The 12,849-nt window shown below is 37.7% G+C and overlaps 1 protein-coding gene across 1 annotated transcript in view; it reads left to right on the forward strand.

The window, feature by feature from the left end:
• LOC126094461 (katanin-interacting protein-like) overlaps positions 1-12,849 on the forward strand; it is a 338,835-nt gene that overhangs the window by 255,855 nt on the left and 70,131 nt on the right. The window contains exon 11 of the mRNA XM_049908844.1: positions 8,103-8,712. Coding sequence (XP_049764801.1) covers positions 8,103-8,712 — 610 coding nt within the window. The remainder of the gene's footprint in view (positions 1-8,102; positions 8,713-12,849) is intronic.

Here is a 12,849-nt window from a genome sequence, read left to right on the forward strand (position 1 = left end):
TATAACTGCCATCAGCTTTCTGTACAAATTGTAAATAGCCTTTCGCTCTCTGTATTTTATCCCTGCCACCTTCAGAATTTGAAGGAGAGTATTCCAATCAACATTGTCAAAAGCTTTCTTTAAGTCTACAAATGCTAGAAACGTATGTTTGCCTTTCCTTAATCTTTCTTCTAAGATAACTCGTAGGGTCAGTATTGCCTCACGTGTTCCAACATTTCTACGGAATCCATACTGATCTTCCCCGAGGTTGGCTTCTATCAGTTTTTCCATTCGTCTGTAAAGAATTCGCGTTAGTATTTTGCAGCTGTGACTTATTAAACTGATAGTTCGGTAATTTTCAAATCTGTCAACACCTGCTTTCTTTGTCAGGACTGGCTCTCCCAAGGTTGTCAGTAGTTCTAATGGAATGTTGTCTACTCCAGGGGCCTTGTTTCGACTCAGGTTTTTCAGTGCTCGGTCAAACTCTTCACGCAATATCGTATCTCCCATTTCATCTTCATCTACATCCTCTTCCATTTCCATAATATTGTCCTCAAGTACATCACTCTTGTATAGACCCTCTATATACTCCTTCCACCTTTCTGCTTTCCCTTCTTTGCTTAGAACTGGGTTGTCATCTGAGCTCTTGATATTCATGCAAGTGGTTCTCCTTTCTCCAAAGGTCTCTTTAATTTTCCTGTAGGCAGTATCTATCTTACCCCTAGCGAGATAAGCCTCTGCATCCTTATATTTGTCCTCTAGCCATCGGTGCTTAGCCATTTTGCACTTCCTGTCGATATCATTTTTGAGACGTTTGTATTCCTTTTTGCCTGCTTCATTTACTGCATTTTTATATTTTCTCCTTTCATCAATTAGATTCAATATTTCTTCTGTTACCCAAGGGTTTCTACTAGCCCTCGTCTTTTTACCTATTTGATCCTCTGCTGCCTTCACTACTTCATCCCTCAAAGCTACCCATTGTTCTTCTACTGTATTTCTTTCCCTCATTTCTGTCAATTGTTCCCTTATGCTCTCCCTGAAACTCTGTACAACCTCTTCTGGTTCTTTCAGTTTATCCAGGTCCCATCTCCTTAAACTCCCACATTTTTGCAGTTTCTTCAGTTTTAATCTACAGTTCATAACCAATAGATTGTGGACAGAGTCCACATCTGCCCCTGGAAATGTCTTACAATTTAAAACCTGGTTCCTAAATCTCTGTCTTACCATTATATAATCTATCTGATACCTTTTAGTATCTCCAGGGTTCTTTCATGTATACAACCTTCTTTGATGATTCTTAAACCAAGTATTAGCTATGATTAATTTATGCTCTGCGCAAAATTCTACCAGGCGGCTTCCTCTTTCATTTCTCATCCCCAATCCATATTCACCTACTATGTTTCCTTCTCTCCCTTTTCCTACTGACGAATTCCAGTCACCCATGACTATTAAATTTTTGTCTACCTTCACTACCTGAATAATTTCTTTTATTTCATCACCCATTTCATCAATTTCTTCGTCATCTGCAGAGCTAGTTGGCATATAAACTTGTACTACTGTAGTAGGCGTGGGCTTCATGTCTATCTTGGTCACAATAATGCGTTCACTATGCTGTTTGTAGTAGCTTACCTGTACACCTATTTTTTTATTCATTTTTAAACCTACTCCTGCATTACCCCTATTTGATTTTGTATTTATAAGCCTGTATTCACCTGACCAGAAGTCTTGTTCCTCCTGCCACCGAACTTCACTAATTCTCACTATATCTAACTTTAACCTATCCATTTCCCTTTTAAAATTTTCTAACCTACCTGCCCGATTAAGGGATCTGACGTTCCACGCTCCGATCCGTATAACATCAGTTTTCTTTCTCCTGATAACAATGCCCTCTTGAGTAGTCCCTGCCCGGAGATCCGAATGGGGGACAATTTTACCTCCGGAATATTTTACCCAAGAGGACGCCATCATCATTTAATCATACAGTAAAGCTGCATGCCCTCGGGAAAAATTACGGCTGTAGTTTCCCCTTGCTTTCAGCCGTGTGCAGTACCAGAACAGCAAGGCCATTTTGGTTAGTGTTACAAGGCCAGATCAGTCAATCATCCAGACTGTTGCCCCTGCAACTACTGAAAAGGCTGCTGCCCCTCTTCAGGAACCACACGTTTGTCTGGCCTCTCAACAGATACCCCTCCGTTGTGGTTGCACCTATGGTACGGCTACCTGTATCGTTGAGGCACGCAAGCCTCCCCACCAACGGCAAGGTCCATGGTTCATAGACATTACCTATCTATTATTAAATTCAAGGTTAGACCAACATTTAAAGAAAAGAACCAATACAAATTTTACATACAGAACTTATATTGAGAAAATGATTACAAAATGCATTTGTAAAAAAGAATACATAAAAGTTGGGAACTGTGTCAAAAAGATATTATTCAGACTGCAGGAGAAACTGTTCCTCTAAAAAAGAAAAAAAAAAAAATGGAAACACACCTGGCGGAATGATGATATTGTGATGAATTAATTGTAATGATAATGAGCTTGGAACATCTTGAACACAAATAAAAATAATAAGAACAGGGAAAATTTTATAGAAGCAAGGAAACGTTCTTCAAAAGGTCTCAAAAAGATCAGAGTACAACACATAAAAGATCAAAACATCAGTTGAGGCATATTTTATTCAAAACAACACAAAGGACTTTTATAAAACATTCAAAAATAATTCAAAGAAGTAAACACCACCAAGCTAACAGTTTATGGATCCAAAAACACATAAGGCTACATACAATAACACTAAGAACTGCACAATTCTTGCAAGCTACATCAGTGAACAACACAATTTTCATCCACCAAAAGAATTACTCCATTTTGATAACGTCATCCAGATACAATCACGACTCAAAGCCAGCAACAGTAGAGGAAATGAGAGAAGTTATAAGAAAAGAAAAAAGAAAAAAAAGGAAGAAAGAAAGAAAGAAAGATGACTTAGAAATAATAAAGCAAAGGGAGAAGACTACAGTTGTCGAACTGTGAAAACACTCTAGTGACAATATTATTCTATGTCCAACAGAAATCATTAATGAAATTTGGACAAAAAACAGCTTACCATGAGAATGCACATCAGCGTTAGTACACCCACTACATATAAGAAGAAAGGAAAAAACTTAGCTTGACAATTATAGAGGAATCTCCTTCTTGCCAGTGACATATAAGATCTTGTCCATGGCATTTCTTCAACAGTGCATTAGAGAAAGTATCGAGAAGAATGGAGGAAATCCATCATTACTTAGGTTGCTTTTCGGGACAAGGTGTGCAGACTGTTGTTTGGGTATTAGAACCTATGTGTACTTAATACAATGGAACCAGATTACACAAAACCACCCTCGAACAATTGGCATTATTTTTTTTTTTTTTTTATCTGGGAGAAAACCGGGAAAAACCAGGAAATTTTTTAGAATTCTGGGAAGTTTTTAGAATTCTGGGAATTTTTTATTGTTTTAGTTTTCAGTTAAATTTTTGTAACTTTGACTGGTAGCAACCAATACTCTAAGGATATTACTGTATCTCACCACTGCAGAATAATACTGCTGCAGGGGAAAAAAAAACCACTTAAGTTGCAAAGGAAATGCCCCATATACAACAACAAAACACAGTGGTCATACAAGCGTCTGCCAACAGCAAAATGTATCAAATGCTGTAGGAAGACAATGGAATGCTTCATAACAACAAATTGCCTCTGATAAGTGTGACATCACAACTGTTTACATTAGATTTGTTTGAGCAGTTGCAAGCTCATGCGCTTGTGCAGTTGAATCAGTTGAGTTGTGTAGAGTAGTGCCTTCTCTCACATTTGGCTACAGGAGTGTGGCAGCTAGCTGTAAAATCTTGTTTCACAAAGCGCCTTGCACCAAGTACATATTGGTCTATTGATTATTCGTTTGATTTTGAATTGCATCCCTGTTGGTTGTTGAAAATTTTTAACACATTCTAAGTTGATTTCTGAATGAATCATAAGTTGATTTTTGAGTAGTGTGTGTGATATCTCTGCTAGGGGAATCCCAGTCGCATCTAGAAATAAACTTCCCTGCAGACAGAAGGGGATGGGGTTATACGAGCTGAGCAGAATAAGTCGAACGGGTGAATGCCAATCGCTGTTTATGTGGTTGACTGGGCTTGCAAATCATCAGCATTGTTACAATTACTAGCTTATTCCATAGATCCAGACTATCAGAGTGAAAATAAATGACTAACAGGAATAACAGGTAAAGAAAGATTACATATTATCTTCTCAGTGTATCCAAGAAAATGAAATTTTGACAGAAAATTTTTGACCAGACCGCTACCTAGTAAGGCCAGTTAACGACATTTCATTTTTTCATGTAGCAAAATGTTTGACTCCCAGAAAGGAAAATGTGCCATGTAAAGCTGTAGCAAGATTAGAGAGAATAAATGCTAGGTCATAAGGATTGAAGAAATGTGTACCGTCTTGCTTGGCTCTTGTCTTTACTGGTTTTGTGTGTCCTACATTTAATTTTATGTCACACAAACAGAAAGTTATCAGCTAATAGGCAATAAAGAGTACAAATTGTCTGAAGAGCTGTTTTTCTCTCGGTTACAAATAATCACATATTTTTTTATGTATCAGACTCTTCAGAAAGATGTGCAAGACAAAATGATTTACGAAAAGTCGATTTTTCAAAATTTTTGGCGCCCTATCTCAAACACTCGAGGGCAGGGTCACTACTATCTAGTATTGCACCGGTTAGGAAATAATGTAGATCCATGGCTGAGCACAGAGCAGTCTGAGTTGTAGTGGGGAGGTGGGTAGTCTCCATGTGGCCTATGTTTACATTCAGTGATTTTGCAGTTTCCTCTTTGTTTATTGTTCTCATGTCAAATAAAAACAAAGCGGATTTCGGTGGCCAGGAGCTATCAGGTGAATTTAAATACATTCACATAATTACGGAAGGCTAAAACGTGCTATTAGTTACAGATTTCATTTTATTTCCTCCTTTCCGACAGTCAAGCATTAATCGCCTCACAGAACAATGAAGTTATTTTTGTCGGTTTGCTAAAGAAATTTGCCTTTTATTAATTATTTCCACTGAGGCAGTCAATTTATTTGAAATGAAGTGTTTAATTCCACACTGTTGGCTAGTTTCAACTGTTCGCTGCATTTCAAGTGCACTTTTACATCTTGTAGAACGTATGGTATTATGCCAGAATAAAGAACCAAACATGAGATAATACAGTACTGGTACTCCAAGAAAATTTTCATCTGGATCTGGACATACGAATGTGTACTTTAAGACGAATTATGCATTTTAGTATGGTTCACGAAATTCCAATACTCTTGGAGTATCCTCTATTGTCATGTTTCTTTTACGACATTATGTAAGAACTTTTACTGTTTTACATGTACGAACATACGAGCTTCCTGCTTCATTGTAGCTGCACAGGTGTGGTGATCCCTGTTAATGTGGCGCTCTCTGGCAACTGCTAAAACAAACCTATTTCTAACAAATTGCGGGAAAAAATTGTGAATGGTTATTTGAAAAGTGTTACTTCCAAAGTAAATTTCCTTTTATGCAAGATGAACTATGTGCAAGAATGCACCATGAATTTCTTAAATCACAGAGCGTTTGTCTCTCGTTTAAAAATCAACTCTTTGAGGATGACCATTTAGAAGAACTTTGAGCCCAGAAGATCGGACATTTACGTGGTCATTAAAAATTTTACTGGTACATTTGTGTGATGTATCATAAAGCGTAACACGCACAAAGAGGAACAACATTATATGTGAAAGCTTAGCTTCTCTTGCAGCTTATTAGTCTTCGAGACTATTACTATATGTGAAAGCTTTTCTTTTCTTGTAGCAATGCCATATATTTAATTTATACCATTAACTTTTCCTATTTGTGTGTTTGCGCTACTTAACAGTGATGTTGCTATTGGCTGACTACATCACGTGTCCTATGACTGAATAACCGCTGTCATCGGCTGGCGAGAACATGTGACATGAACTATGACTGGCGTACAAAAGCGCATTGCAATCTCGATTTCAATGCTTCAGAAAGTAAGATGTGGTGTTTGTTGGGATTAGAATTTATACTTTTGTAATACAAAAATATGCAGTGTTCATATTGCTGCACATCAAACATCTTTCCAAAACGTGTTTTTTCCCCCAAGTTTCGCTTTCTAAAGTGCCGTGAAATTCTATGTCAGTGTATAAAACCATAACATAACCATTCAAAGGATTAATAAGTTTTACAGGTCTGAGGAAAAGTATACTGTCACTTAAAACAGAAAAAGTGTATTTTCACCCAGGAGAAAGTGTATTTTTAACCGGGAAATCTGGGAAAAATCTGGCAATTTTTTTCCTTGTCTGCATATACACCCTGTTGATCACACCCGTAGGAGATGGCAAGAAATACACAGCTTGTTCTGTTGTTCTGAGCTTGCAATTTCAAATCACATAACATGCAGGGAACAAACATCAGAGTTATCTAGTAACTATGCACAAACTCCACTACATGCATGGAAAATACAAAATATCATCGTCATCATCTTCCTTTCAAGGATTTACCTGTTCCAATCTTCATGATATTTTTGAATTTTTTCACTTATGCTGGAAATATTTAATTCTGTTATAATATCTTTGTTTCTAATCATATATCTTCTTGTGCAGCCCTTCACCTTAGCAACCTCATCTCTGCTGTTTGATTTTGTTTTCTGTATTGATTTTTATTTATTTCTTTATTTCTGTGGTAACCCAGTAACCTAGCTTTCACTTCTGAAGAATAACATTGGAACTGCCATTACTTTATAGAATTTTGTGATGGTTTCTTTTTGTACTTTATGGCCCAATGTTCTGCTAATGGTACCACAGACAGCTTGGAATTTGTGTATTTTATTTTCAACATCAGGCTAAAACTGATTTATTGAAAACAGTTTTTGATCTGACTGAATATTTTCCTCTGAATGCCATTATTTTTTTATGTTGCTAGAAATTTTAAAGTTGTACTTTTTGCAAAAATTCGTTTAGTTGGTATACTGATATTTTGAGGTCATCTTCATTCTTTTGAATAATAACGATGTCGTCAGCAAACAAAAGTACATCCAGGTATTCCTCACTCGTTATCTTAATTCCTTTGTTTAACTTATATTTCCATTTGCGAAGAATGAAGTCAACGTAGATACTAAAAAGGGTAGGTTTAAAAATATGTTGTCTACAAAATATGAAAAGCATAATCAAAGAATAACAAAACCAAAACATGTTTGTATATATCACAAGGCCTTTGGTGCCTGGCACCTTTGAAGGATGAAAGAAATCTGGGAGCAACAAAAATTAAATAAAAAAAATCAAAATTGCTTTAAGGTTATGCAAATAAATAAATAATAAAATATGTTGATTTATTAATTTGTACTTAAACATTCTTTAGTGAATTATTACAACAAATCATTCTGATAAAAGTGTAAAAATCATGGAGAGAATTAACAAACTGTATGAAAATGCTACACACTAATATAGCTAAAGTATTCCTGAATGTAAAGGACACTGCTGAGATGAGTGACTCCTTTTGAAACCCAGAGTTTGTATAGACATTTATGCAGTGACTGTGGGCAGATAATTTGAAACTGAGTGCTATATAATGACCTTGGACCAGTAGTCTTGGAATGAAGCCGTGGAATATAACAACTTTTTCCTCAGCAAAAATAGATCACATTGTTTAATTTATCACAGCTGCCTAGAATGATATGTACATATTGACATCTGATTCACTAATAAGCATACACACACCCAGTATTCATCTGTTGGACACTATTTCCTCTCTCTCATATATCTCAGTCCTGCATTTTGCACATTTGACGAGCTTAGTGTACAGGATTTTTCAAGAATTTAACTGCAGCTATTTTTTAAATTGTGTTGTAGTGGATCATCTACTTTCAACACCTCTTTATGATTTGATAATTGATATTGTATTTGTGTGATTATATTTATATAATTTTTAGTGCACCTTTATAATAGTTACAAATTTTTTTACGTAAAAACTTATGGCCTGATTTTTGTGCTTTTTCTCTGTTCTTGCATTGAGGATTGCAGAAATATTCTAAAATTTCAGGTGAAGATTATTTCTGTGCATTTGGATGGAAAACTTGTGGTAGCAGGTGTTGATGGAATTATTCCAATACGTCGTGCTCCTGGAAACTGTCACTTCAACTTTGTCCAGGAACTGAAGCTCTCTGGCAGCCCTGTTGCAGAGCCTGTAGATGCAGACCGTGAAGAATACAGCAACACAAAAGATCTACATGACTCTCCACTTTCGTCATCATTTGAGTTTGATGCAGAATGTCAGGATCAAGGAGCAATGAGCTGTGATAGGAGAAATGAAAATAATGCTACTTTGGATTCATTAAACATTGATTATCCATTGAACAGTGCAGCAAGTGATAGCACTCTAAGTAACATTTCACAGTTACCATGCAGTGATTCAGAGCTGAACAAAGTAAAACATGAGGAAAATGGATTGAGGTTATTACCTCCTCCAGTGTCAATTAGGTACAGTGACAACAGTGATTTAGGTGATGAGGAATATGAAGCCCCTGTGATGCCAGAAGGTTTTGTGTTCCAGCTTTTAATTTTGTCAACTTGGGGTGACATGTATTATGTCGGACTGAATGGTCTAGAACTATATGATGAATATGGGAAAAAAATAAGGCTGACAGAAAACAGTAAGTTAGTAACATTATTATTTCAAAAAGATAATGTAACAAAAAAGGGAAAATGTATTAACACAGAGACATATATTGCAGACTGACAAATTACAATTAAAAAATTAAATAATAACACAATGCTAGATGCTATATGAAATTGTACGTACTTGTGCAATTAAATTGCACTTAGTTGCTTCCATATTTCAAAAGAAATAAGAACAATAACAATCACTGATATCCACAGTTCTTTTTACAACGCAACTGTAGGTTTTCCAGCCTCTGCATTGAATTGTCAAAGAGCCTGTATATGTCTCTGAGGTTATTCACATCAAAAGCAAAAATGTTACACCAACTAATTTAAGCTGTTATTTTTGACACACACACCCAGTGTCACTTGTAGATATTATCCATTCATGTTTCTGTACCTGTCAATACCAGTTCACAAATCAGGCAAAATAGTGTTGTACAGAGAAGATTTAGTAAGCAGGCCGCACTCTTGAGGCTTCTTCTTAGGCAACGCCTCCTTCCATATTTTGGTAGCACCTTACTTTGCCTGAGATTTTTTTGCATGATAGAAGAGTGTTGATTTGAGTTGGTGACTTTCAATCATATCTTTATGAATCAAAATACCCATTCAGTTTGTTTTATGTTGTGATTCCTGTAATCTTTTTAGCAGTTGTGAATGACTTATGACTTGCAGAAACTGTCTGCTATTAATTGGACAGATAAGAAATCTACTCACCAAGTGGCGGTAGGAAAATACACGTATAAAAGGTATTACAGTTTGCAATCTTTCAGAGCCAGTGGCTCCTTCTTCTTCACATTCTGTCCACTAAGTCTCCTCTGACCTCGGTTTCTGGGTGACTTCTCTGCACTACACCCCTTTTCATAAATCTCACCATTCCTTTTCCTTCATCCCTGATACTACCCCTTCTGCCAGAAAAAGGAACCACTGGCTCCGAAAGCTTGCAAACTGTAATACTTTTTATATGTGTGTTCTCCTGCCACCACTTGGTGAGTAGATTTTTTATCCACCCAGTTACATTATATTTTCAAAAAAAAAAGTGATTTTTGTACAAGCACAGGAAATAAGAAGAGTTCAATGTCTACATTGGTCCACAGTCATATTTTATTACATGAATGTAGAATAAAATACAAATAATTTATGACACTGAGGAGTCGTGGAGCAGCGTAATCCAAGTAGAGACCATGAGCTAAGTCCAAGCTGTGTAACTTTGTTTTGCATCATAGAAACAGTACAGTATGTCTTGTAGGTAGGCAGTGTGCAGGCATAGTACTATAAGTGACTGTTACTGCCATAGCGGCCCTCTGTTATTTGTGATATGAGGTGCTTGGCCATGCCCATGTGACATAGTGTCCTTGCCTAATCCTTGCACAGTGGCTCAGTGGCTCCTGGGAGTGATCATCTCCAGCTGCGTGGATATCTCTGGTGGTGCATTATCAATAGCTCTGAGAAGTACCAAATCTCTTCCATCACTACCCCTACCCCCACCAACCCTGAGTGCCATCTAGAGAGCAGAGGAGTGAGGTATTTCTGCCCAAAGCCTGACAGCAATGAGCTGGCGTAGGTAGGGCAGTCTGATATGATTTCCTCGGTGTAGAATATGTCATCACGGTGAGGCATACATGTGCCCTGCATCACTGCCCTTCATCTTCCAATCCAAGTTGAGATAGCTGGTAGACCTTGGGATGGGACACAGTGGAGTGGTCCTGGATATGGCCTCTGTTAGAGGGTGCGATGCTGGCTCAAGTGGGAGCTGCAGGTCCAGTTGTTAGTGTGTGAGCTCCAGCTGCTATCAACCTTGTTCATGAGGCAGCCTTACAATGTTGTGACAGGGTGTGTACATTCTGGGACAAATGGGAAATCTGGAAAAAAAACTGGGATTTTTTTAGAATTCCATTAATTTTCCATTGTTTTAGTTTCCAGTTAAATTTTTGTCATTTTGACTGGTAAGAACTGATACTCTAACAAAAGGAAATGCACACACAAGTGTCTGCTAACAGCAAAATGTGGCAAAGGCATTAGAATGAAGACTATGCCGTACTTCGTAACTACAAACTGCTTCCAATGAGTGTGATGTCACAACTGTTTACCTTAGGTTCATCTGAGCAGTTATCAGCGGCTCCTGCACTTGCACAGTTGAGTAACATATGAGCTTTTGTAAACCCTCATTGTCAGTTTTTTAAAGGCCTTGTCACTACTACTGTGGAGGCTGAGATCATAAGATCATGAAACAGCTTCTGATGCAGTACACTGCTAAGACAATTTCTCCCTGCCACCATTATGCAGCTGTGCCCCAGGATCAGGTAACAGGGTAGGAGAACAAAGGTGCTACAACACTCCAACAAATTAGTTACAAAGTCACACAAATGATTTAAGAAGGTTTACTTATCTTTGTGACTTCTTGAATAATAAATTCTGCAACACTTGATGTAATATAACACAAAAAAGGCACTCAATGGCTATTTGCAAATAATTGTAGGTAAACTTCACAGTACACAGCAAATGCAATTTACAACAACTGTCTCTTCACTTCAGTAAACATTGTTGTCTGTCTAAGTAAGTCCTGCAGGATGACTATAACGAAGTGGGCGAGAGCTGCTCTTCTATCTTACGAGTAGGCTTCTGTCCGTTGTCATCCGATCATTGGCGGATTTACTTGGCTGGCAATTGGCCAAGGCGAAGTCAACATCTTCATCCTCAGCGCCACCTGTGGCACTCGTGGAATTCATGCAGTGGTCAATCTGTATGGCATTGGCACCAGCTCGCATCTTTGCACCTATGCTACTTTTGCCCTGGCAGTGTCTTGTTCAGACGACACAGCATGAGCAGTACCTTCTCCCACTTCTGGCTACTTGAAGGGTGGCTGTTAGTTGTATCAGCAGTAGCAACAAACAGCCAGATGCTACCCAGGAAAATTTTTATGGCGCCCAAAGCTACCAGATTTGTGCATGTGCAGAGCAATGTGAGTTGTAGTTGGGTAATCTCCATATTACTTGTGTTTACATTTAGCAATTTTGCTGTTTCTTCTTTGTTTACAGCTCTCACATCAAATTGAAACAAAAGAGATTTCTGTGGCTGGGAAGTGTAATTACGGAAGGCTAAAATATGTAATTAGTTTATTTTCTGATTTTATTTCCATATTTTTTGCAGTCAAGCATTAACCACCTTGTAGAACAATGAAGTTATTTTTGCTGGTTTTCTAAAGAAAGTTGACTTTTATTAATCTTTTCTGCAGAGGCAATCAATTTATTTGAAACAAAGTGTTTCATTTCACACTGTTGGCTAGTTTCAACAGTTTGTTGAATTTCCAATGCATGTTTTCATCTTCTGGCATGTGTGGCATTATACCATAATAAAGAATCAAACATGAGACAATACAGTATTGGTACACCAAGAAAATTTTCATCCTGAAACACACACTGAAAAGCTTAAAATCAGTTTTGGGTGTACTTCATTGCAAATCTGGACATGTGAATGTGCACTTTAAGCCAAATTATGCATTTTAGTATAATTAATGAAATCCCAACACTCATGGAGTATCCTCTGATGTCATGTTTCTTTTAATGCTATATACATGATGTGTGTAAAAAGTTCGATGAATGATATCAGACAACAAACAAAACAAAACATACAAACAAATGATCTTTATTGCCTTCAAAATAATCGCCAGCCGCTTCAACACACTTTTGACAATGTTCGTACAGCTTCTGGAAACTATCAGCAAAGGCCTCCTGTGAAATTGACTGCAGAACGGCTGTCACACGATTTTTGATGGCGTTCACATCTGCACAGCGTTCACCTTACATGGCCGCCTTCAAACGGGGAAACAGGAAGACGAGCCAAATCAGGGGAGTACAGAGGATGTTCAAGAGCAGTTACTGTCTTCTGTGCCAGGAATTGGCTCACACTGATTGCACAGTGTGCAGGGGCATTGTCGTGGTGCAGCATCCATTCTCCAGTCCTGTGCAACTCTGGCCAAACCCACCGGATACATTGTAGCAATTGGTTCAAAACAGACTGGTAAAATCCGGCATTGATGGTTTGACGTACAGGAACAAATTCCTTGTGGGTGGTGCTGTTGTTGTCGAAGAAGGTGCTCAACAGTGTTTTCACCTTGGATTTTTGCAGAT

This window comes from Schistocerca cancellata, chromosome 8 (assembly GCF_023864275.1).
Source record: "Schistocerca cancellata isolate TAMUIC-IGC-003103 chromosome 8, iqSchCanc2.1, whole genome shotgun sequence".
In the NCBI taxonomy this organism is placed as follows: domain Eukaryota; kingdom Metazoa; phylum Arthropoda; class Insecta; order Orthoptera; family Acrididae; genus Schistocerca; species Schistocerca cancellata.